Raw genomic sequence first — 26,433 nt, 5'->3', positions numbered from 1 at the left:
TCTTTGAGCCAATTCTGATTACCATACTTGGTATTATATTTGCATAGCTGACAAAAATGCATTCTACCAGGTAATTCTAAAAAGGGTGGCAGTCCAAACAAAAATTTCTAATGGAAAAAAATGGGCTTCAGATCAGTACCAAATCTGAAATAGATGTAGCAGAAAGTCTGCTTTTGTTCTGTGCCACATTTGGGGATGTTTGGGCGAAGGATTTTTAAGATGCTTTTTACAAAATGTAACACTGTTTTTATTCCATGCAGAACCAATCAGGAGCTCCAGCTGATTTAAAACATATCAAATACATTGATAAGACAAAAAATTGCAGACATGGAAAAAAATGGTCCCTGGTTCCTGGTTTTTTATATATATTATAGAAATTTAGCTATTCGTGGCTACAATAAACTATTTGCAATTACTTCTTTTCAAACTTTCATAAGTTCCCAGCATTATAAATAAATGATTTTCCCTTTTGTGGTAATGGCACTGGGGGACTCCTGTTGAACCTCTTGATCTGTGGATTGTCTCAGGGTTCCATGATTCCCCATACTATTTCACATATACGTGAAAAACCTGAAAGAGGCTGTCCAGAATTTTGTGATCTTGTACCATAAGTGAGCTGACGAAACCCAACTCCATCTGCTTTTTAAGATCTTCCAGGAGGCACTTCTCAGTCTCTCTCAGGCCCCAGGCCATTTCAGCCTTGCTGCCCAAACAGCAAGGTTGTTATGAGTTAGGCTTTAAGTTCTGTGGGTCAAGTGAAGAGGTAGCAGAGCTCACTGCAAACCACCCACAGGTACTGTACATTTGAGCAACGTCTGTTTTGGCAGCGGTGCCCAAATGAGTTGAGGGCCAGACTGTAATTCCTGGACACTCAGAAGGACCTCTGTTAGCCCTCTTGAGAGCTCCTGGAAAAGGCCTAGTCTCATGTGCAGCAAAGCCATTATGAGTCATCATCTTTAAGGTCAGTGGTGTGGGCCATACAGCTGCTGATGAAGCAGGCACAGCAGCATTTAGACAATGTCTGTTTCAGGGGTGTTTCCAAACTGCACCAAGGGACAGGCTCTCCACTGAGGCACAAGTTGTAGTCCGGAAGCCAGCATGCATCCAGGGTAAGAATAACGGATCATTCATTAAGGGCTGGGCAGCCCATCCCCTCAGTTGCTGATGTCGCAACCATTCAGAAACAATTTGGGGGTACTGCATGGAAAAATGAAGATGAGGGTGTGAAATCAGGAAGCATGGAGGGGGAGGAGATTTGCCAAAGTGCATCTTTAGCTCAGAACACAATCTGAAATATGGTTTCTTCCTTTGTTTACAAGTTCATAGTCAATCTCTGGTAAGGCATTTCTGTGACGGACAGGTCAGTGACCACTCCTGTCCATCACAATGGAACCCTGATTCAGGAGCCAATGGTTGTACAGAAGAGGTGGAACTAAGGATATATAAGAGAAATGGACGACAGTTAAAGATCAGTTAGAGTTTGACTTAGGGATGAGTTAGGGATATGAGTTAGAGTTAGGAACTTCAGTTAGAGAGAAGCAGTTTAGGCAGTTAGGACCAGTCTTGTGTTAGAGAAGAATAGAGAGATAGAGAACAAGATAAGAAATGAATAAATACCTTGATTAACATGATTATACATAAGCAAATATAAATGTCATAAGAGCACAGTTTCTTGAATGAATAAAATAAAGCCATCCATGATTTACTTTATATGATTTACTTATAAACACTTAAATAAACATTTTTATTGAATAACACTGATTTAAGTCTTATTTGATATAGTGAGGAATAAGCCCTCTGGTGGCAGCAGAAAGGGTTGGAAAGTAAATGTCATACCTGAAAGTGAACCTGGGTTGTGTAGAAGAACAAACAGGGGAACTGGGGTGTGTGTGACAATTTCCCATCAGCATCACCCTTCACTAGCTCCTTTCCATTGAGAGTGAGACTCCACCAGGATGGAAAGTAGCAAGATGCCTAATTTCTTCTTATGTACCTTGATTAAAGTTCTTACTGATCCTCAAACATCCCTCTCTTACTACAAATTGGTAGCTGAAGATTTCCCTCCATTGTTTGGTATCAGAACCAGAATGCAAGGAAAAGGTTCTGCATGGGGGCTTCTTCCCCAGTGGAATGGGTGAGTTTTCACCTTTGTTTGCTTCCCTTCCCTGAGGGATGAGCCTCCGGGGGAGAGTCGCAGCAGACAAGAGTCAAGGATCAAAGTACAGGTTCATTTTAGGAGGTCCTTCCTGTGTTTTCACTTTCTATTTGTCTGTCTCTACTGTTCTGTGTTACTGTTCTGATGACTGAGTGCCCTTGCACCAAAGCAGAGGAATAACGTTTGCCTGTTTTACCTTCTGAACACCAAGTAGTCCGCCCGACGTGTCTCTTTTTTTTTTTTTCCTTTTTTTTTTTTAATTTTATTTTTAAAACTATTGGGTGATGGGGAAGGAATACAAAAGGCAAAGGGCAGTGGGGGGGATGGAAAAAGGGTTTTGAGAATAAGAAGACATCAAATGCATAATCATTCAATCTTACATATCAAGTATATACACATCTAATCTATTCATGTTCCAATAAAGATTCATCTTTCTTCTTCTTTTCCTTCTTCTTCTTCTTCTTTTGACTATTTTGTCTATATATTAACCTCTTTAGCTTTCGGCTTATACATGTAATACAGCTTAAATCTATGTTATTCCCACTGCATCAGAACACCAGGGCCATTTGTGAAATATTTCCCCTCTTTCACCCTCCTTTTTTCTTGAGAATGCACTCAGCAGACCCAAAATAATATAAATCCTGCTCTCTCCTCCCCTTTCCTCCCTGTACTTGTTTTGTTTCTGCGACTCTTTTTCCTTCCATATTTTAAAAGGGGAAACAATATCATTCAAAGTTTGCTTTTCAGCCTCAATCGCTACATCTCTTACTGGGTGGTCCTCCATCCCTTGTATATTATCTGATATCTTCATCAATACAGCCGGTTCTGAAATCTCTTTTTGATGTAATTTAACCTCTGCTACCTTCCCTCCCCTAGAGCCTCCAATCACGTCTTCCATCTGGTCAATATAATAATTTACCTGCATGAATTTTTGCAACAATGACATCTGAAAAGAAGTTTTCCAGTCTAACCACCGATCAGTATTTTTCTCAGGGGGAGGTTCCATTTTCCACTATTTTCACTTAATATTCCCTCACCCCTTTATCCCAGTACACATCCAATATTTCTAATATTTCACCTTACCACTATACCATATTAGCAATAAGATAGCAGGTACATTCAAGTAGGAGATGGAATCTAAAACATAGATCTCTCAAGTGTCTTTGTAGTCGCTAATATCTTCAGACCGGTTGCTTCTTTTTTTTTTTCCCCTTCTTTTCTCTTCTCCAAGTTTGTTTTAACCTTCACCCGGCAAGACTCTATTATTAGAATGTCATTTGTCAAGGTCTCAGTTCAGTTCAAACCACATAGCCCCCAGTTCACAGCTCTTCCTTTTACTTCCAACGGCTTCCAAACAGGGAGATCCAGCAGAGTCCCGGCAGTATATTGTTCACGGAAAACATAGTCCCACACAGTCCAAAAATATATAACCACAGAGGCAAAGGAATCCAGAGTGAACAGTTTGCAGCAGAAATTATTTTTTCAAGGCCCGTCAGTTGATTCTTCAAGTTATTTTTCCTCCTTTAATGGAGACACGAGCTATTTCTGCCTGGCTGTTCCTTTCGAAATAACCCGACCTCAGCTTGGATAAAGCTGGAATGCTAAGAATGCCGCTCCTTATCTCATTTGGTCATAAATTTGCACACAATCACTTGTTCTTCATTTAATGAGGTTTTTCATAGAACAAGGGCTTCCACTTACTTTGATGTATACTTTCGCCGTGCTTCTGTTTTCTTATTCTCGGCGAACGGAGCTGTCTTTGGCTAGTAGCCAAAAATGGCGCCCATCTTCGTCTGTGCTGATGTGAATTTCCAGAAGAAAGACGAATCGGGTTGCTGCCCAATCTTCTAACTTCTGTGGCTCACAAGCTGCTGCAGAAGGGTCTCTTCTGACTCTTCCTTGCCCCCCCCCATTTCTGGAAGGGTCCCAGACCGAAGTGGTTCTAGCTTCCCCCGGGGAGCTATTCCCGAGAGCTGCTAGCTTCACCAAGACGAAGCTCCTCCTCAAGCCCGACGTGTCTCCTGGGGCAGCCTGTTTTAACTAGGCAGTGTCTGAACCCAAGGGCTTGGTGCAAAGCATTGTCTGTTTGTGACATGTTTCTGATAGCTATATTCTGTGTTTAACTTGAGTAAGGGAAAACATTGGAGTCTGATGCCCTGGCAGCTTCTGACAGTCTTTCTGCTTGTCTGTATATCTTACTAGTGCAGTCAAAATGACTGAACTGTACACCCACCTCCCCCTTTCTTTGATGGGAAAGACTTGTGCAAGAGTGCTGCTGATGGGAAACTCCTGGGTAGGGACTTGCTATGAACTTGCAAGCAAAGAAAGAAGTTTGCAAGTCTGTGTAGCAATGAAGCCAGGAAACTTTCCCAAAGCTATCGATGCTATGTGTTGCAAATGGAAAAGCAGTTATGGTCTACAGGATTAGTTCTTTTTATCGGACCATTTTTGTTTTCACACACATAAATGAACACAAATTACACTTTGCTGAAAAAATACTACAGTATATGCCACAAGTATCTGTTTTATCACATGTTCAGAATTGCTTGGCTCAGTGCGTACATTTGAAAGATATAGCTTACAGGGTTCAGATAGGACAATGGTTACATCATGCCTTTAGGATTGGCCTAAGGAAAGGCTCTGTGCAAGCTCTCCAGCACCTATGAGAAAGAAGAAAAATGGTGGGCAGTCATGCCTCTCAGAAGCAGCTGTGACGTCATCCAGGAGGGTTTGCCCTTGACTGTAGATTAAGCCAACAGTTTAGCAACTTTGGGAATGGCACCCCCACACCTGGAGGGGGGAGGGAAGGAAAGCGGCAGGGCGGGGACCCTGGAGGGGGGTGGGATGGAAAGGGGGTGGTGAGGGGACCCACCTCTCAGGCTCCACCTCTTATCACATCTCTCTCGGCTCCGCCTCTCAGCAACATGAATGTGCATGAACAATTAGCATAACAAACATGAACCATTGACATAATAAAAGGAAAGGGGGTGGGGAGGAGGGACCCTGGAGGGGGGTGGGAAGGAAAGGGGGTGGAGAAAGCAGAAACAACCTAAGGGCTGCTTAAACGGGGTCAAGGCTGTTGGGTGAAACTGGGATAAGACAGTGGATTTACAGCAGATCTTCTACTGAAGAGGGATGGACTCGATCATCTCTCAGAGTCCCTCTGGGCCAGCTCGGACCCTCTCAACATATGGAACACCTTTTTTTTTCTTCCTATGTTTCCACCTCCTCAGTAGCTGCCTTATTCCAGGACAGGCACCCACCTCTGCAGCCCTGTCAGATTCAGGAGTAATTTGGAAGAAACAGGGGATGAGGAAAAGAGGAAAAGAGGAAGGAAAGAAAAAGGAGAGGGAGCATTAAAGATTGGAGACACACATACCTCAAAACAAAGCAGGGTTAACCTCTTCTTGCATTTACCAAAGACATCTCCCTTACAGCGATCCTTCCATCGGCCTGAAACCCTCCCAAAAAAAGTAATAGCCCAATAATCAGACCAAAAAGATCCAGTTTGGCCATGAATCTGGGTCAGGCTGGAGCACATTTCTCCATGTGTCATGTGACAGCTGGGAAATAGACAGCACCGCACTGTCCCGCAAGTGGAACAAACCGGAGATTCTAGTCCTCAAGATACTCAATAAAGGCTGTTTGAATGGGAGTAGAGGACACTGCCTTAAACCAAAGGCACCGTGGGTCCAACTAAGCTTAGGATTACTGTCTCAGATGGCAGAGAGGGTGTCCACAAACTGGAGAAACCGCTGATCTCAAACCCCGGTTCCTGGGAGATGGGACAGGAAACAGGGGTTTTCCCTGTTGCCCATAAACCCACTCACCCCTACTTGGCTCCCTCTTTTGCCCATCAACCGGGAACAGGAATACTCACTGCGTCACTTTGAGGTCCAGATCTTTCACCAACTTGTTCTTCTGATTGGGCAATTTCTGGAGGAGCTGCTCTCGCCGCTGCTGAAGCTCCGTCTTGAGCCCCTCTGCACCGTTGGGAGACAGAAATTGGAAGAAAGGCAAAAGAAACAAAATATTGATCCTTACGAATGACCGAATTTTCCACTGTTCTCACCGCTTTCAGGCTTCGTCCTGATTTCAATTTGCTTGGCTAAGATTCCTCCCGCTTCTCTGTCTGTGGAGGGGTGGCATTTTGTCAAACTGAACAGAACAGTCAAGCAAGCAAAAAAGTGTTGTGTTTTGTTTTTAAAACAGGACACAATCAGGGCAACAACCAGCACCGTTTGAAATAAAGACTGAATGGCAAGACAACAATTCAAAGCCAAATGTAGCGTAAGAGTAGGACAAAAAGAGGTAGAGAATGTTGGAGTTATTGCAATCTTGCATGCTGCCTTTAGGAGGCGTGGCTGGGAGAAAGTTTTCTAGGCTGAGATGACCATCAATCTATCCAACAATAACCAATTGTTCCTTCCCGCCTCTGAATTCAAAGCCAGCACCGCATCTCTTTGCTCAATTCTTTCCCTCGCTCTGTTGTCTGCTAATAACAGACTGTCTTTTGTTGCTGAAAAGCAGTCGTGTCTGTCAGTTTGCTATTCAAAGGTAAGTAATTAAACCTTTTATTCCTTCTCCACGTAATGTCTGAGAGAGAGTTATTGAGATTGCAGGTGCCACTTAGGGGAAAAAAGCAGTGGCCTACTTTGGGGACTGTGAAGCTATTCTGCTCTGTAAATCCCTGCCCTTTTGTGACACAGCTGGAAGAGTTAACCAGCATTCCAAACTCTGCAGCAGAGAAGAGTTACAAAAGAAAATGGTCTCTTATCCTGCTGTGTGCAATGACAGAAGAAACACTGAGCTCTAGAAAATGACAAACTATCCCTCCTGACCTTCTGTCTCCATGACTTCTTGCAGGTCTTGGTTCAGGAATTCGAACCACTGCTCCAGTTCCTGCTCCTTCGCCCTGGAAAAGGAAGCAAGAGGACAAAGAAGCTTAGAGGGAAAATCCTCCGACAGGGTCCTGAGCAGAAACCCACTGTCGGGCAAATTCAAAAAGGAGGGAGGCAGAAAGGCCCTCCCCTTCTGCTCCGGTTTACTCCCTTGTCTTCATATACTCACAGCGGGGGCAGCTGGTCCTGGAAGTGGATATCCCCATCAGCCTGAGTCCCCAGGCCACGATCCTCCAATTCAGCACCACGTCTGAAACTTTGGAGGAAAAAAAGAAACACCTTGTTACAAGATGGGGGGAGGATACGTGGCTTCATGAGAAAACGAGGTTCAAGGGACTTCGGTCCTTTCCAGCCCTTTTTTTTAACCTGGTTCACCTTTCTCTTCCTCCTCAGAATCCTGAGGGTTATATTCAGGAATTGTTGGAGATGCTCCATGTCCGATACCTTGGAGGAATAAAAAGAAACACCATGTACAAAATTGGGGGGGGGGGAGACGTGGCTTCATGAGAATACGAGGTTCAAGGGGCTTCAGTCCTTTCCTGCCTTTTTTTCCCACCTGGACTCACCTTTATCTTCCTCCTTGGGAGAATCCTGAGGGTCATATTCAGGAATTGTTGGATATGCACAACATCCGATACCTTGGAGAGAAATACGTAAAAAGAAACATTTTGTTGCAAGATGGGAGGGAGACGTGGCTTCATGAGAATACTGTATGAGGTTCAAGGGACTTCGGTTCTTTCCTGCCTTTTTTTTTCTCGCCTGGACTCACCTTTCTCTTCCGCCTCGGGAGGATCGTCCAGATTAGGATTGGGTCTGTTTGTCCATCTCTCAAGTGAGCGATTAACACGGTGAGACACAGAATTTTCTCGCGGAAAAACAGGGACGAATCGCAGGATCGACTCTGTGATTCCTTCACACTGGCTGTCTCTCAACAGAGTGACCTTGGTCTCCCTCCTCCCAAGTAACACTGTTGCCAGGACATCGCCTGGCCAAGGTTTGTGAGGTCACAGAACACTGCCAACCTGAGCTGGCCAAGTAGGTTGACCAAAGGGAAAGCCCTAACCTTGTATGTTAGTCACCTCCCTATTCATAGATGCATGAAAAATGAATATCTCCCTTCTCTGGATCTCTGATACTGCTGACGACAAGCCGTGGTTAAGCACAAGCACAAAATAGGCTCATTTGTATACAGTATATAGATTTATCTATCTTTTAAAACAGTGGTTCTTACCCTTGGATTACTCAGGTGTTTTTGGACTGCAGCTCCCAGAAGCCTTCACCACCAGCTGTGCTGGCTGGGGTTTCTGGGAGTTGCAGTTCAAAAACACCTGAGTAACCCAAGGTTAAGAACCACTGTTTTAAAAGATGGTTACCCCGCCTTTCTCCTCTAAAAAGGAGCCAAGGCATTTGAACATCCTTAAAAGATAATATTCAGTTCTTCCAAAAAACACACACACTGGTTTATGAATGTGGGGTATTGAGCGTCTGTGTTCATGATTCAAAAAGCCAGGAAAGAGCCCGAAATGGCGGCACAATAGGGTGCCCGCGTTGCCAGCAGGAGAAAGGATGCCAAGCTTTACCTAGCAGAGGGCAGCCTGAATTTTGACAGCACCCATGGCAGCTGTCTAGAATGATGGCCGGGATAGGGTCCCTTCTAGCTCAACAGTTCTAAGATGATGATGGCTAAGTTGCTTCATTCTTTTCCTGCATTCTCCATGTTCTATTTCTGTTTTCAGATGGTACTGTGACAAACCCAGACCTACTGGGATATGTCACACAGTTACACTAAGCTGCCACCAACCATTCCCTATAAGAAGTCACACAGACCAGGGATGGATTTTTAAACAATAAAAAGAATAAGGTTTATTTTATACACACAGGGAAAAATAAACAATCAGGTGAATAAGATAAAGTAACGTGGCTTATTCTCACTCATACAAGCATACAGTTTGGTTCACACAGAACCCTTAACTTGAAGCACAGACCCTGAACCTATCAGTTCTGGCTAACCCACAGACACCTGAACCTATCAGGTTGGTACTCTGACACACAGTAGTACCCTGTCTGACACACAGACTCCCACAACAGCTTCTTCTTCCCAGCTGCTGCTTCGTCACATCCCAGTGTCTCACAGTCTGTCTCTCAGTGTCTCATCACACACGCTCCACATATATATACAGTACAGCCCCTCCTCCTGATGTCCCGCCTTCCACTCCCCATAGGATGGAACTTTCCCTCCAAACCCATGACAGACAGGTAACATCAGTGCTGTATGTAACACCTCCCCTCTTTATAAGTTGTTTTGTAGGGGGAAAGCTAACGTGCTTTTCACCAAAAAACAACCTGTATAAAATACACAACAACGGTTATACATACCATATTATACTTACTTATACTTACATTCTAAGTTAAACATTTCAATTAGGCATTTAAACATTTACCATATACATTACATCAATTTACCTTTATTCATACAAACCAAACTCAAAAAAACCAGGTACATTTAACTTTTTGTTATCATTATATACACATAGTCCATGTTTCTTTCGCCGTCTTCATTCTTCAGGTCTTCTTGATAAGGCGTCAGCAACACAGTTCACTGACCCTCTGACCACCTTCACTTCAAAGTCATAGTCCTGTAGGTTTAAAGCCCACCTCATAAGTTTGCTATTGTGGGTTTTCATTGTCTTTAACCATTGCAATGGTGAATGGTCAGTGCACAGAACAAAATGTCTTCCCCAGATGTAAGGCTTGGCCTTCTGGATCGCGTAGACTATGGCCAAACATTCCTTCTCCACGGTTGCCAAATGTCTCTCACCTTTTTGGAGTTTCCTACTCAGGTAGGACACTGGATGCTGGTCACCATTCTCATCCTCCTGGCACAGAACTGCTCCTACCCCGCTGTTAGACGCATCGGTGTAGATGATGAACTCCCGGTCGAAGTCTGGAGCGCGCAGGACTGGATAGTTGATTAACGCCTCCTTCAACCTCTGGAACGCCGCCTCACAGTCGCTGGTCCACGGGATGCGGTCATCAGCCTTCTTCCTCGTCAGATCGGTCAGCGGAGCCGCAATCTCGCTAAACCTCGGGATGAACTTTCTGTAGTAGCCCACCAACCCAAGAAATGATTTGACTTTTTTCTTGGTGTTGGGTCTAGGCCAATCACGAACAGCTTCTATTTTGGCCTCCAGGGGTTTTATCATTCCTCCCCCTACCATGTGACCCAAGTATTTTATTTCTGGGCTACCCAGCTGACACTTGCTGGCCTTTACTGTTAGCCCTGCTGCACTTAACCTCTGCAGCACTAACTCCAGGTGTATCAGGTGATCTTCCCAGGTATTACTGAAGATCCCTATGTCGTCAATGTAGGCCACTGTAAAGTCACTGAGCCCTGCCAAGGTCTGGTCCATCAGCCTTTGGAATGTGGCTGGTGCATTTCTGAGACCAAAGCTCAGGACTCGAAACTCATAGAGACCAAAAGGGCTGCAAAAGGCAGTCTTTTCTTGATCCCTGGGATCAATTCTTAATTGCCAATATCCCTTTACCAGGTCCAATGATGAGATGAACCGACAACCCCCTATGGTTTCAATCAGGTTGTCTAGCCTGGGCATTGGGTAGGCATCAGGAGTGGTTACACGGTTTAATTTCCTGCAATCGACACAAAACCTAATGCTCCCATCAGGCTTGTCCACAAGGACTATCGGAGAGGACCAAGGACTAGAAGAGGGGACGATTATGTTCTCCCTCAGCATCTCGTCCAGCTCCTTCCGCACCTTGTCCCTATAGGGTCCCGTTACTCGGTATGGGGATACTGCCTGCGGGGGTGCATCCCCTGTGTGGATCCGATGCATCACTCCCTTCACTATCCCCGGCTTATTGGAAAACACCTGTTGATATTTACTAAGCAGCATTTTTAGTTCTTGCTGCTGGTCTTGGGTGAGTGCAGGACTGATCTTTACCTCCTCTGGGTTGTATTTTACTTCCCCTCTACCCTCCCAGAAGGGTAATTCAGCTTCCTCACTCTCAGCTGCTTTTATCGCGAATAAAACCCTCTGTTCCCCTCTGTAGTAGGGTTTTAGGGCATCCACATGAACCACCCTCCTTGCCTGGTTCTCCTCCTGCTCTATTAGGTAGTTCAGGTCTGACATCTTGGAAATGACCCTATATGGTCCTGCCCATTTGAGCTGCAGTTTATTCTCTCTGCAGGGCCTAAGCCAAAGCACTTCCTCCCCTGGGTCAAAGTGCCTCTCTCTAGCTTTGTGGTCATACCATGTTTTCTGTCTGACCTTCTGAGCTTGCAGGTTTTCTGCTGCCAGCTCTAGATTTCGCTTTAGGTCATTCATCAAGGTGTCTATGTATGTCACAACGTCTTGTGGGTCATCCTGGGTGATCTGCTCCCAATCTTGCTTGATCAAATCAAGGGGCCCTTTCACCCCTAAGTGTGCAGCAAACATGTCAGAGTGACCCCTTTGTAAGATCATGGGGCGATACTTTTCAGGTACCACCAGCTGACTTCTGATCCCATCTCCCCCTTTTGAGATATTCCTCAGGGTTTCTCTATATAAAATCCCCTTTTCCTCCAGAAATCTCACTGGGGTTTCAGGTGTTAGCTGGGCGTCAGTCACCTGTTCAAAACACTTTTGGAGAGTGGCGTCTGCCTTTTGCTCCTGTCCAAATCTGCTGTCTGTGGTTAAGGTTTCCACCACAGCTTCTGAACTCCCCTCTGCTTCCGTCTCTGGCTCATCATTACCCCCCTGAACTGTCCCTGTGGTGGCTTGTGAGCGTGTAATCACTAGCACCCGTTTCACATGTTCAGCCAGGTCATTTCCCACGAGCACGGCTGCTGGCAGAGTCGATGAAATCGCTAGCCGCCAAACTCCCCTCCAGCCTTGAAAGTTGACAGGTACCTCTGCTACTGGCAGAGAGATTACCTGCCCCTCAATCCCTGCCACCTTTATGCTCTCATTTGGGATTATAAACTCCCTAGGAATAATATCTGGATGGCACAGGGTTACCTGGGAACAAGTGTCCCGCAGCCCCCTATACTGACGGTCAAGTATTCCTACGTCCACCCCTGCTGTCTCAAACAACTGGGAATCTGTCCTCACCAGCAAGCAGCGCTTTACCTCCACAAGAGGACCATTTTCCTCAGCCTGATCAGCAGCGGTAGCTGTTCCAGACTGAGTAGCCATGGCAACAGGCTCCCTCAGTGACACTGAGCCTTGCTCTTTCTGGACACAGAACACAGCTTTTGGCTTGGTCCCACTAGACTCCTGAGGCACCATTCCTTTTAGCTGCTTTAATTTCTCACACTCTGAGATTAGATGACCCTTTCCCTGACAGAAATAACATTTTCTGGTGTATTTTGATTCTCTCTCATCTTGTTTTGGTTTTCCCTCCAAAATCTGAGGTCTTAGTTTCCTGTCTGAGGGCTTCCCTTCACCATGGGCCCCTCCCCCTTGCTGGTTTTTCCCTGGTCCCTGAGAGTACTTGCTGTAGGTTTCTTTGGGTTTACCTACAGATTTCCCCTCACCCAAGGGCTTTCTTATTTGGGAAATAAAATCTGCGATCTCTGCGGCTGCTGCCACAGACCTCGGTTTCCTTTCCCTCACCTGGAATTTCAATTCCCCATGCAGGACTGAATAGAACTGTTCCAGTGCTATCAAGTCTTTCAGCTGCTCATAGGTCTCTGTTCCCTCCTGAGATAGCCATTTCTCAAGCAGCCTCACTAATTGGGCCCCCACTTGGGTAAAAGTCTGCTCTGGCTTTTTGGTGAGGGACCTGAATCTTTGTCTCAGCTGCTCCGCATTTATCCCATGTCTGGCAAACACCAGTTTTTTAAACTCTGCAAAATCTTTCATCAGTTCCTCAGGCATCTCGGCATAAACCTCAGCCAGGCTACCACTGATTAAAGACCGCATGATGGTCATCTTCTCAGTTTCCCTCACTGAGAAGTCCACAAACGCTCTTTCCACTAAGGAAAAGAACACCTCGGGACAATCTCCCTTGTGGTACACAGGGAATTTCTTCAGGTCAGCTTTAGATAATTGGCCTCCCTCAGAATCCCTATTATTATTATTGTTCTGGTTCATCAGTTCCAGTTTTCTTAATTCAAACGCCATTTTTTCTTTCTCCAGAGCAATTTTCTCTCTCTCCCTCTCCATTTCCATTCTCTCTCTCTCCAATCTTTCCTGCCTCTCCATTTCCCTCACCCTCAGTTCATGCTGTTGGGCTAGGAGTATTATTCTGATCTCTGGGTTCTGCTCTCCTGTGCTGTCACCCTGCACTGAGCCAAATTCATCCTCAGAACCTTGGTCAATCTGGGGGTCTTTCACTTCACTCATGTCTGCTATCTGGCTTCGAGTCAAGGGCATAATCCCCCCTCAGAACAGGCTGCTTTAAAAAGTCAAGCCTCAAAATAAAACGACCACTTTTTTCCTTCTTGCCTCAGAACCAGCTTTCCCTAGAGATTGCTGCTGTTCTTCAGCACTAACTTTGCAACAGTATCGAGTCAGAGCCTACCCCCCTCTGCTGGGCCTCTCAGCTGGCAAGCTAGATCACTGTTACTACGCAGTTTTGCCTCAGCTTTTTCCCGCCAAAACTAGGCTGCCTCAGAGCACTCTAATCTAGTCTCCCCAGTTGGCACGTTCTTCCACTAGCGCACCTCCCCGTGAGGTACACCTAGAAGATTACCTACGCGCCTCAGACTGTCCCTGACTAGACCCCCCTTGCTCTGGGCACACTTGCCAAGGCTTTGCTGGACCGCTGGACAACTGGACCAGTCGTATCCCACCCGCTGGACACCAATCAATGTGACAAACCCAGACCTACTGGGATATGTCACACAGTTACACTAAGCTGCCACCAACCATTCCCTATAAGAAGTCACACAGACCAGGGATGGATTTTTAAACAATAAAAAGAATAAGGTTTATTTTATACACACAGGGAAAAATAAACAATCAGGTGAATAAGATAAAGTAACGTGGCTTATTCTCACTCATACAAGCATACAGTTTGGTTCACACAGAACCCTTAACTTGAAGCACAGACCCTGAACCTATCAGTTCTGGCTAACCCACAGACACCTGAACCTATCAGGTTGGTACTCTGACACACAGTAGTACCCTGTCTGACACACAGACTCCCACAACAGCTTCTTCTTCCCAGCTGCTGCTTCGTCACATCCCAGTGTCTCACAGTCTGTCTCTCAGTGTCTCATCACACACGCTCCACATATATATACAGTACAGCCCCTCCTCCTGATGTCCCGCCTTCCACTCCCCATAGGATGGAACTTTCCCTCCAAACCCATGACAGACAGGTAACATCAGTGCTGTATGTAACAGGTACCTGTTTATCTACTTGCATTTGCATGCTTTCAAACTGCTAGGCTGGCAGGAGCTGGGACAAACGACGGGAGCTCACTAGTCTTTCGACCTTACAGCCAAGAGACTTTATGGTTTAACCCGCAGCACCACCACGTCCTATGTGTAGAACAGTAAAATCAGTCAAATAATATCCAATGCAATACCATACAACATACAGTACATTTTCCACCCAAGTAGAACTTCAGTCCCTTGTACTTTAACAACCAGCTCCTATACAAAGTTAGGTATCTTTAAATTTGCATAGGAACAAGTTCCAAGAGCACTTTCAAGTGGGGCGCTTTCTGTGCCATTGCCCTGTCCTCCTTCACTATAGGAGAGATTTAGGTAACCTCATGTGACAAACCCAGACCTACTGGGATATGTCACACAGTTACACTAAGCTGCCACCAACCATTCCCTATAATAAGTCACACAGACCAGGGATGGATTTTTAAACAATAAAAGAATAAGGTTTATTTTAAATACAAACAGGGTAAATAAAACAATCAGGTGAATAAAATAAAGTAACGTGGCTTATTCTCACACACACAAGCATACAGTTTGGTTCACCTAGAACCTTTAACTTAAAGCACAGACCCTGAACCCATCAGTTCTGGCTAACCAACAGACCCCTGAACCTATCAGGGTGGTACTCTGACCCACAGTAGTACCCTGTCAGACACACAGACTCCCACAACAGCTTCTTCTTCCCCAGCTGCTGCTTCGTCCCAACCCAGTGTCTCACAGTCTGTCTCAGCATCATCTCTTCACCACACAGGCATCACATATTTATACAGTACAGCCCCTCCTCCTGATGTCCCGCCTTCCACTCCCCATAGGATGGAACTTTCCCTCCAAACCCATGACAGACAGGTAACATCAGTGCTGTTATGTAACACCTCCCCTCTTTAAAAGTTGTTTTGTAGGGGGAAAGCTAAAAGTGCTTTTCACCAAAAAAACAACCTGCATAAAATACACAACAACATTTATACATACCATATAATACTTACATATACTTACACTCCAAGTTAACCATAGCAAATATGCATTTAAACATTTTACCATATACAGTACATCAATTTACCTTTATTAATACCAACCAAATTCAAAACACAGGTACATTTTAACTTTTTGTTCACCATTATATACATATAGTCCATGTTCTTTCGCCGTCTTCAGTCTTCAGGTCTTCTTGATAAGGCGTCAGCAACACAGTTCACTGACCCTCTGACCACCTTCACTTCAAAGTCATAGTCCTGTAAGTTCAAAGCCCACCTCATAAGTTTGCTATTGTGGGTTTTCATTGTCTTTAACCATTGCAATGGTGAATGGTCAGTACACAGAATAAAATGTCTTCCCCAGATGTAAGGCTTGGCCTTCTGGATCGCGTAGACTATGGCCAAACACTCCTTCTCCACGGTTGCCAAATGTCTCTCACCTTTTTGAAGTTTCCTACTCAGGTAGGACACTGGATGCTGGTCACCATTCTCATCCTCTTGGCACAGAACTGCTCCTACCCCGCTGTTAGACGCGTCGGTGTAGATGATAAACTCCCGGTCGAAGTCTGGAGCACGCAGGACAGGATAGTTGATTAACGCCTCCTTCAACCTCTGGAACGCCGCCTCACAGTCGCCGGTCCACGGGATGCGGTCATCAGCCTTCTTCCTCGTCAGATCGGTCAGCGGAGCCGCCATCTCGCTAAACCTCGGGATGAACTTTCTGTAGTAGCCCACCAACCCAAGAAATGATTTGACCTTTTTCTTGGTGTTGGGTCTAGGCCAATCACGAACAGCTTCTATTTTGGCCTCCAGGGGTTTTATCATTCCTCCCCCTACCATGTGACCCAAGTATTTTATTTCTGGGCTACCCAGCTGACACTTGCTGGCCTTTACTGTTAGCCCTGCTGCACTTAACCTCTGCAGCACTAACTCCAGGTGTATCAGGTGATCTTCCCAGGTATTACTGAAGATCCCTATGTCGTCAATGTAGGCCACTGTAAAGTCACTGAGCCCTGCCAAGGTCTGGTCCATCAGCCTTTGGAATGTGGCTGGTGCATTTCTGAGACCAAAGCTCAGGACTCGAAACTCATAGAGACCAAAAGGGCTGCAAAAGGCAGTCTTTTCTTGATCCCTGGGATCAATTCTTAATTGCCAATATCCCTTTACCAGGTCCAATGATGAGATGAACCGACAACCCCCTATGGTTTCAATCAGGTTGTCTAGCCTGGGCATTGGGTAGGCATCAGGAGTGGTTACACGGTTTAATTTCCTGTAATCGACACAAAACCTAATGCTCCCATCAGGCTTGTCCACAAGGACTATCGGAGAGGACCAAGGACTAGAAGAGGGGACGATTATGTTCTCCCTCAGCATTTCGTCCAACTCCTTCCGCACCTTGTCCCTATAGGGTCCCGTTACTCGGTATGGGGATACTGCCTGCGGGGGTGCATCCCCTGTGTGGATCCGATGCATCACTCCCTTCACTATCCCCGGCTTGTTGGAAAACACCTGTTGATATTTGCTAAGCAGCATTTTTAGTTCTTGCTGCTGGTCTTGGGTGAGTGCAGGACTGATCTTTACCTCCTCTGGGTTGTATTTTACTTCCCCTCTACCCTCCCAGAAGGGTAATTCAGCTTCCTCACTCTCCGCTGCTTTTATAGCAAATAGAACCCTCTGTTCCCCTCTGTAGTAGGGTTTTAGGGCATTCACATGAACCACCCTCCTTGCTTGGTTCTCCTCCTGCTCTATTAGGTAGTTCAGATCTGACATCTTGGAAATGACCCTATATGGTCCTGCCCATTTGAGCTGCAGTTTATTCTCCCTGCAGGGCCTAAGCCAAAGCACTTCCTCCCCTGGGTCAAAGTGCCTCTCTCTAGCTCTGTGGTCATACCATGTTTTCTGTCTGACCTTCTGAGCTTGCAGGTTTTCTGCTGCCAGCTCTAGATATCTCCTTAGGTCATTCATCAGGGTGTCTATGTATGTCACAACGTCTTGTGGGTCATCCTGGGTGACCTGCTCCCAAATTTGTTTGATCAAATCAAGGGGCCCTTTCACCCCTAAGTGTGCAGCAAACATGTCAGAGTGCCCCCTTTGTAAGATCATGGGGCGATACTTTTCAGGCACCACCAGCTGACTTCTGATCCCATCTCCCCCTTTTGAGATGTTCCTCAAGGTCTCTCTATATAAAATCCCCTTTTTCTCCAGAAATCTCACTGGGGTTTCAGGTGTTAGCTGGGCGTCAGTCACCTGTTCAAAACACTTTTGGAGAGTGGCGTCTGCCTTCTGCTCCTGTCCAAATCTGCTGTCTGTGGTTAAGGTTTCCACCACAGCTTCTGAACTCCCCTCTGCCTCCGTCTCTGGCTCATCATCACCCCCCTGAACTGTCCCTGTGGTGGCTTGTGAGCGTGTAATCACTAGCACCCTTTTCACATGTTCAGCCAGGTCATTTCCCACGAGCACGGCTGCTGGCAGAGTCGATGAAATCGCTATCCGCCAATCTCCCCTCCAGCCTTGAAAGTTGACAGGTACCTCTGCTACTGGCAGAGAGATTATCTGCCCCTCAATCCCTGCCACCTTCATGCTCTCATTTGGGATTATAAACTCCCTAGGAATAATATCTGGATGGCACAGGGTTACCTGGGAACAAGTGTCCCGCAGCCCCCTATACTGACGGTCAAGTATTCCTACGTCCACCCCTGCTGTCTCAAACAACTGAGAATCTGTTTTTATCAGCAAGCAGCGCTTTACCTCCAGAAGAGGACCATTTTCCTCAGCCTGATCAGCATAGGTAGCTGTTCCAGACTGAGTAGTCATGGCAACAGGCTCCCTCTGTGACAATGAGCTTTGCTCTTTCTGGACACAGAACACAGCTTTTGGCTTGGTCCCACTAGAATTCTGAGGCACCATTCCTTTTAGCTGCTTTAATTTCTCACACTCTGAGATTAGATGACCCTTTCCCTGACAGAAATAGCATTTTCTGGTATATTTTGATTCTCTCTCATCTTGTTTTGGTTTTCCCTCCAAAATCTGAGGTCTTGGTTTCATGTCTGAGGGCTTCCCTTCACCATGGGCCCCTCCCCCTTGCTGGCTTTTCCCTGGTCCCTGAGAGTACTTGCTGTAGGTTTCTTTGGGTTTACCTACAGATTTCCCCTCACCCAAGGGCTTTCTTATTTGGGAGATAAAATCTGCGATCTCTGCGGCTGCTGCCACAGATTTCGGTTTCCTTTCCCTCACCTGGAATTTCAATTCCCCCTGCAGGACTGAATAGAACTGTTCCAGGGCTATCAAGTCTTTAAGCTGCTCATAGGTCTCTATTCCCTCCTGCGATAGCCATTTCTCAAGCAGCCTCACCAATTGGGCCCCCACTTGGGTAAAAGTCTGTTCTGGTTTTTTAGTGAGGGACCTGAACCTTTGTCTCAGCTGCTCTGCATTTATCCCATGTCTTGCAAACACCAGTTTTTTAAACTCTGCAAAATCTTTCATCAATTCCTCAGGCATCTCGGCATAAACCTCAGCCAGGCTACCACTGATTAAAGATCGCATGATGGTCATCTTCTCAGTTTCCCTCACTGAGAAGTCCACAAACGCTCTTTCCACTAAGGAAAAGAACACCTCAGGACAATCTCCCTTGTGGTACACAGGGAATTTCTTCAGGTCAGCCTTAGACAGTTGGCCTCCCTCAGAATCCCTATTATTATTATTGTTCTGGTTCATCAGTTCCAGTTTTCTTAATTCAAACGCCATTCTCTCTCTCTCCATTCTTTCTTCCCTCTCCATTCTCGCTCTCTCTAACCTTTCCTCCATTTCCCTCACCCTCAGTTCATGCTGTTGGGCTAGGATCAATTTTCTGAGTTCTGGGTCCTGCTCTCCTGTGCTGTCACCCTGCACTGAGCCAAATTCATCCTCAGAACCTTGGTCAATCTGGGGGTCTTTCACTTCACTCATGTCTGCTACTTGGCTTCGAGTCAAGGGCATAACCCCCCTCAGAACAGGCTGCTTTAAAAAGTCAAGCCTCAAAATAAAACGACCACTTTTTTCCTTTTTGCCTCAGAACCAGCTCTCCCTAGTCTGCTGTTCTTCAGCACTAAATTTGTAACAGTATCGAGTCAGAGCCTACCCCCCTCTGCTGGGCCTCTCAGCTGGCAAGCTAGCTCGCTGTTGCTACGCAGTTTTGCCTCAGCGTTTTCCCGCCAAAACTAGGCTGCCTCAGAGCACCTTAATCTAAGTCTCCCCAGTTGGCACGTTCTTCCACTAGTGCACCTCCCCGTGAGGTACACCTAGAAGATTACCTACGCGCCTCAGACTGTCCCTGACTAGACCCCCCTTGCTCTGGGCACACTTGCCAAGGCTTTGCTGGACCGCTGGACAACTGGACCAGTCGTATCCCACACGCTGGACACCAATCAATGTGACAAACCCAGACCTACTGGGATATGTCACACAGTTACACTAAGCTGCCACCAACCATTCCCTATAATAAGTCACACAGACCAGGGATGGATTTTTAAACAATAAAAGAATAAGGTTTATTTTAAATACAAACAGGGTAAATAAAACAATCAGGTGAATAAAATAAAGTAACGTGGCTTATTCTCACACACACAAGCATACAGTTTGGTTCACCTAGAACCTTTAACTTAAAGCACAGACCCTGAACCCATCAGTTCTGGCTAACCAACAGACCCCTGAACCTATCAGGGTGGTACTCTGACCCACAGTAGTACCCTGTCAGACACACAGACTCCCACAACAGCTTCTTCTTCCCCAGCTGCTGCTTCGTCCCAACCCAGTGTCTCACAGTCTGTCTCAGCATCATCTCTTCACCACACAGGCATCACATATTTATACAGTACAGCCCCTCCTCCTGATGTCCCGCCTTCCACTCCCCATAGGATGGAACTTTCCCTCCAAACCCATGACAGACAGGTAACATCAGTGCTGTTATGTAACACCTCATAATCCACTTGCAGGCCTCCCTTGTTTTCCCATGACTTCTTAACCACAGAATATCAACTAAAGAGGAAAACAGCTGCATGGTGCCTTCTAATTGCTAGTGTGAGGAGCTCTCTATATGGAAATGCTCCAACTATTGAGACCTCTGAAAGCATAAGCATAAATTAAACAGCTGTGCAGTGGTAGGAAGGGTCAGTCATCTACATTATACACACACCAGAACTCTATATTGCATATGGTGCCCTGCTTGCACGTAACCCTCCTGTAGGCAGCCACCTGATAGGACAGCCGAAACTGCACTTGCTTCTCAAAAGAATCCAGCTGCAGGGAAACATTCTTCAGTTCCACCTTTTTAAAATGCCTTGCTTAGCGATGTTAATCCATGCAGCAAAAATCGCTGCTAAGCAATTTCATCGCTAAGCGATATTAAAAAGCCCATAGAAACGCATTAAAACGCCATTAATGAGTTCCTATGGGCTTGAAAACTAACCTTAATCAGAAATCCTCCATAGGGGCGGCCATTTTCAGTGCCTCTAAAGCGAGGCAACACAGCGGGTGGCCATTTTGTTTACCCGGTGGCCATTTTGGAACCACTGATCAGCTGTTAAAAAATCATCGCTTTGCGATGATCGGTAAGTGAAACAGGGAACCAATTATCGCAAAGCGAATTTTCCCCACAGGGAACATCGCAAAGCGATTGCAAAAACATCATCACAAAGCGATTTCTTCGTTAAACAGAGCGATCGTTATGTGAGGCACCACTGTAGATATCTTAAAATATAATAAAACATATTGCATTAGATCACAATTTTGGGAGGACTAGACAAGGCATCTAGGTTTACTCTAAATGGCAAAGGCTGGTCCTAAATGTGATGTGACCATCTTCCATGCTTAAATCGTATGAAACAGATCTGCACCTGTAAGTTCTAGCAGAAACAGCACCCTTTTTTCTAGAAAAGTGGGATATGTCATTGCATAGATCTGGTTGTTAAAATGAAAGGGACTGAAGTTCCTACAATGTTGGAAAGTGTGTGTTGTGTTGCTTGTGTTACACTGAATATTATTTGTCAGATTTTAATGTTGTAAACCCCCTCAGGAGTGCTATGCACGATGGGGTGGTATACAAGTTAAATAAATAAAATGGATCATGAACAGAGAACTGTTACCAAGTATGGTAATAGTTACTGCTAATAAGAATTGGCGCGGACATCACTCACAATCCAGGTATGGAGGCAATGAGCAATGTATGCAGATTTTCCTGATACTCTTTGTCTTAATCTTCTTATTCTCCAGTGCAAAGGCTGGTGGAAAGTACTGGTATGTTGGATCTAGGATTACTGGTTCATGGGGTAGTTAGGAGACCTTTTCAGCACTGACTGGACATGACCAAGGCGCTGGGCTTGTCATCCAAAGACTACAAATGAATAGTCTTTTAGTCACTTGGCTATTGTACTCTTGGTCAACAAGAGGCCTTGGTATTCTAAAAAAAAATTTGACATGTAGTGGTGTTGGAAAAGTACTGCACCCGGACCAGGAACACCTGAGTTTTGACCATCCATCCAGGAATGAATGCCAACGCACTAACACCAGCCGCAGAATCTCAGCCTAACTTGCTGTCAATTCTGCCACCCAAAGCCTCTTAGAGGGAGGGTAAAACACACATGGGATTAAGCCAGGCTTTCCAAACCCGGTGCCTTCCTGATATGCAAGACTACATCCCCCAATTGTCCAGTGTCTTGGACTCTATCCAGATGAGGCCCAGACCTGGTAAAACGGATTAAATTATTTCTTTCTAAAAAGGGAAGGATACTGGAAAAGAAGGCGGGAGTATACATTCAGGGTACATACACATGATTTTTTAAAAAAAGTTTACATTTAATGATTTTGAGTTTGTACAGCGGTCGGCATGAAAGGGCTACCAGATGCAACCTTTTCTTTTTTTAAAAAAGTTGGAAAATAAAACGCCAGGGAGTTAAAACTCCGCAAAGGCTCAGAGGACCACAAGGGACCCTGTGCTAACCTAATACCTGAAAGCAACCACGGTCCGTCTAACGGAGAGCTCTCTCTTTCTTTCTCTAGTGATTCCTGGGGGGAGGCTAAAGCAGCCGGAGGGGCGCGCCCGGTCACCCTGCCCACCCGCGCCTCCTTCCCGGCCGTCTCGGCTCCAGGCCTCGGTCCAAGTGCCCCGACTTCCCCCCCCCCCAGCTGCCCAAGGCGCTTCCCTTCCATCCCATCTCATTTCCTCTCTATAACGGGCCCTCCCGTTGCCCAGCCTCCATTCCTAATCGCAGCCTCCGCCTCGGAACCGGATGATGATGATGATGCTCCTGGACTTATGAGGCTGGTGATGACTCTCCTGCTGCCCGCCGTCAATAAGGGCCCCTTGTAGGCGCAGCCGGCCGACCACGTGACCCCCGGGGAGCCAAGCCGGGGGAAAAGGCAACTCCCCTTCTCTTTCCCTTGCTTTTTCCCGACTGCTCCGCCCAAGCCCGCACACTCTGGGGGGGGGGGCTTGGAGCGAGCGCGCATGCGTGCTGGCGTCCCGGTTTGCTTCGCTCGCGCTGTTCCCAGTCCAGTGCGGCGGCAGGAGAGGAAGGGAAGCTGCAGCGGCGGCCGCAGAACCAGCGCCGCTGAAGAAGCCAAGCTTTAAAAAGAAAAAAGAAAATAAACCCCAAAGATTAATAAGACGCTAGACGGGGACAGCCAAAGCCGGGCGTGGCGCCCAAGGCGGAATAAGAAACGCCACACCCTGACTCCTTGGGTCCCTCCTCGTCGTGACGCGCCGGTCGGGAGGCGCTCGGACATCTCCTCTGCCGCCGCCGCCGCCGCCTCCCCTCTTCTGGCGACTACAGGAAAAGCCCGCCTGCCCGCCTGCTTCCCTTCGAGGCGCCTTCCCTCCGCCCCTTCGGCGTGTGGGGAGAAGGACGCGGGGGGGTTTCTGGCTTGGAGGTGAGGAGGGAGCGGAGCGGAGGCGGTGGGGCTGCAAAGCACGAAGACCCACGGGAAAGCGCCTTCTTGCCAGCCCTCCTCCCCCTCCCTGATCATCTGTCAGAGGAAGCTCCAAACTTGCCATTGATTGCCCTCGTATTCCTGCCTGATTATTTTTTTTCCCGCCCCAACGGGGAAAGAAGAAGAAGCCGGATCGAGACAAAGCCCCCGAGAGGAAAGGAGAAAAGGAGGACGCCCGAGCTGGTGCCACATTCCTGTGCAGAAGGGAGGAAAGACCGGCGGGGGGGGGGGGGAAGAGATGTCTCCCTCCTCCGACGACTGAAGTCCGCAGCTGCGATCGCCTTCTTTTATTCAATAAATCCGTACGTTTTCGTGGCTTTGACGGCCGCACAGTTTTAAAGGGGGGGGGGCGTCTTCGAGAAGAGGATCATGTAAATCTGTTTTTTTTCCTCCCCCCAAAAAATATAATCTAAAAGCATCTCTGGGGAGGGCGGGAAGGAAAATGGGGGATGCTGCAGACATCAAGGAGATGAGAAAGACGTTCATTGTCCCTGCCATCAAACCGTTTGATCATTATGACTTTGCCCGAGCGAAAATCGCCTGTAATCTAGCGTGGCTGGTGGCCAAAGCCTTTGGGACAGGTAGGTGGCCCGCCTCTTGTAACCCCGTTTTGTCAGTTGGGGGGTGGTGAGGGTTTTGGTTTTTGGCTTGGTTCTATTTCTGGTTTGTGCGTGCGAATCATCTGTCCGCGGAGGAAATGTAAAAGGGATGCACCAGGGTGGGGAGATGTACCCAGGATCAATAGCTATGGATTCATTTTTAAATTGTTATCTGGTATGTGTTCGGCATTGTCTGAAACAGCAATTTGTCTTTCAATTAATTTTTGCAATACAGATTTTTACAGTGTACTGTGTGTAGGTGGTTCTGGTCGTCCCTTCCCCCAGGCTTTTCCCACCTTCCTTCTCCATCATAAATTAGACACTGCTTTTCCATTTAGGAGCTGGCACAGAGAGCAGGAGATATCTGTGCTCCCTGTTAGGTTTTGACATATGGGGTAGCCTGCAGCCATTTGGGTAGTGTAAAGGAAGAGAGGTTCCTGAAAGAAGGGCTTTTCATGTCACTTGTCACCCTTCACAATCCAGAAGGGTTTTCCCCTTGTCAGAATGCATAAAGAGAATTCCTTGAATGCGCTCTAAGAGGTGAGGGACTGCCCTGCTGCTTACGATCTCCTAGGCCTTACAGAGAACAAACCTTGTTCAGCAGTACATATGTTAGCCCCTTGTTTATTCAGCCTGGGCCCAGATTTGGAAAAACATAATTAAAAAAGAAAGCTTCTTTAATGCATAGTATGTAAATACGAGGTTGTGAAGTTGTGATCCAAAAGGTTGTGCCTCATTTTCTCTGAAGAATAACAGGAAAAGGTCCTTTTCCTACTTGCAATTCTGCAAGGGTTGCAGTTGAAAACAGGGCATTGTTATACATTGTAACAGGCAAAAATGTGCAGTACAGTATCTGTTCTTAGACTGTCCCTGAACAGGTCACTCGGAAACTGTCAGTAACACAAGGTTTTAAGTTGTCTCTGCCGAGTTTAATGTCACCTATCTCTGCTGCAAGTTATTCAGATTGCTGTGAAAATGGATTAAAGCAATAGCAGATTTTATACCCACCCATTAAAATACAGTGGCTGTTCATTACTTTTAAAAAATGGAGAAGCTGTATATTATTGTTGCTTCCAGACCTTTGCAAAACAGTGATTGTTTATTTTGTTTGTTTTGATCCCCAATTATTGCAGAAACACTGATGCACTGTAGTTGGAGAAACCTAATTGTGGGAAATGTTAGAAACAGCATAGCATTATTATTCTGCAAGTATAATAATGATCATGTTTTACTCAACACATTATGATCATATTGAAATTCAGTATTATTTGGTAAACAAGAGAAACAGCATTCCTGCATTTTAAGCATTTAATCACCAAGAATACAATAATAAATTATAGAGGAGCACATAAGTGACGAGTTTCAATGAATGAACAAACCCCCAGACTGCAGTCCTGTGGACTCTGAAGTCGCAGTGAACTCAATGGAACTTATTTGAGCAAACTTGCATATACGATCATTCTGAAGAAAGGTACGCTTTCTTCTAAACATGTGAAAAAATAGTGGCCTGAGAAAATACAAAAATTGATGTCTGTGGTGTGTGATATCTACCAAGATACTAACATTCTACTACGTGCAGCAACAACATACAGGATAATATGTAGCACTGAAATACAGTACTAAAAGTTGCAAACAGTTGTGATCAGGTTCAAATATTTAATGTTGTGAGCCAAAAGGAAAGGAAACAGAAAGGAAGAGACATATCATGAAAGATTGTAGTATTTTGTCCAACTTACATGAAGCAGAATCTGGAAGATTTGCATTGGGCAGACCCTTCCTTTCTATTTATTCTTCAGAGAAGCAACATTTATTACAGTGTTATTGGCTTGTATATTATGTCAGCCATACTCAGTTGTTTCCAGCTAATAGGCTGAGTGGCTGATTATTGGAGCCATCAGTTGCCCGTGGTCTAAGCAAGTTGAGGCTTAACCTGAACATTTGGGTTGTGATCTCCTCTTTGCCAAGACTGTGAACCACCCCTGCTTTGAGTCATCCTTTACTTCATCCTTGAATCAGAACAGCTGCTGTGCATGAAGTTGCTCGTATTGTTCCATCAATCATTTATTTTTTATTTAAATTAATCCTTTCTTTCCTCCAGTGACTTCAGGTTGACAGACATGGTTTCCCACCTTGTTATTTTATCCATAGAGTAACCCTGTGAGGAAGGTTGTAATGAGAGAGCATGACAACCCATGTAGTGGGTTTTATGTCTTAGGGCACTGGTTCTTAACCTTTGTTACTCAGATGTTTTCGGACTGCAACTCCCAGAAGCCTTCACCATCAGCTGTGCTGGCTGGGGAACTTGCATATCAATTTCTTAAATCTCAGTCCAGCACTTTTGCTAGTGCGGCCTGCCTTGTCTTGTTCCATTGTTTATATAGTCTGAAGATCTGTAATCTTGATTGTTTTATTGGAATTGAAAAGTCCAATGTCTTATTATTATTCTTT

At 45.9% G+C, this 26,433-nt stretch overlaps 2 protein-coding genes across 4 annotated transcripts in view; one reads left to right on the top strand and one right to left on the bottom strand.

The window, feature by feature from the left end:
* Positions 1 to 5,285: 5,285 nt before the first annotated feature.
* Positions 5,286 to 8,672, bottom strand: LOC140706707 (uncharacterized). The gene is made up of 7 exons (XM_078393070.1): positions 8,669 to 8,672; positions 7,826 to 8,041; positions 7,623 to 7,694; positions 7,226 to 7,312; positions 6,997 to 7,070; positions 6,036 to 6,138; positions 5,286 to 5,428 (listed from the first exon to the last, which is right to left on the bottom strand). Exons 1-5 carry the CDS (start codon positions 8,670 to 8,672, stop codon positions 7,030 to 7,032), a joined length of 420 nt encoding a protein of 139 aa, XP_078249196.1. The 3' UTR covers positions 5,286 to 5,428; positions 6,036 to 6,138; positions 6,997 to 7,029.
* Positions 8,673 to 23,263: 14,591 nt separating this feature from the next.
* CAMSAP2 (calmodulin regulated spectrin associated protein family member 2) overlaps positions 23,264 to 26,433 on the top strand; it is a 135,899-nt gene continuing 132,729 nt past the window's right edge. The window contains exon 1 of one of the 3 annotated variants that reach the window (XM_020784669.3): positions 23,264 to 23,967. In XM_020784669.3, the coding sequence (XP_020640328.3) occupies positions 23,829 to 23,967 (139 nt within the window). In that variant the 5' untranslated portion in view covers positions 23,264 to 23,828. The remainder of the gene's footprint in view (positions 23,968 to 26,433) is intronic. The other 2 variants (XM_020784671.3, XM_078392283.1) reach the window with 2 other exon arrangements.

This window comes from Pogona vitticeps, chromosome 4 (genome assembly GCF_051106095.1).
Source record: "Pogona vitticeps strain Pit_001003342236 chromosome 4, PviZW2.1, whole genome shotgun sequence".
NCBI classification, from domain to species: domain Eukaryota; kingdom Metazoa; phylum Chordata; class Lepidosauria; order Squamata; family Agamidae; genus Pogona; species Pogona vitticeps.
This window is presented reverse-complemented; position numbering and strand designations above follow the sequence as displayed.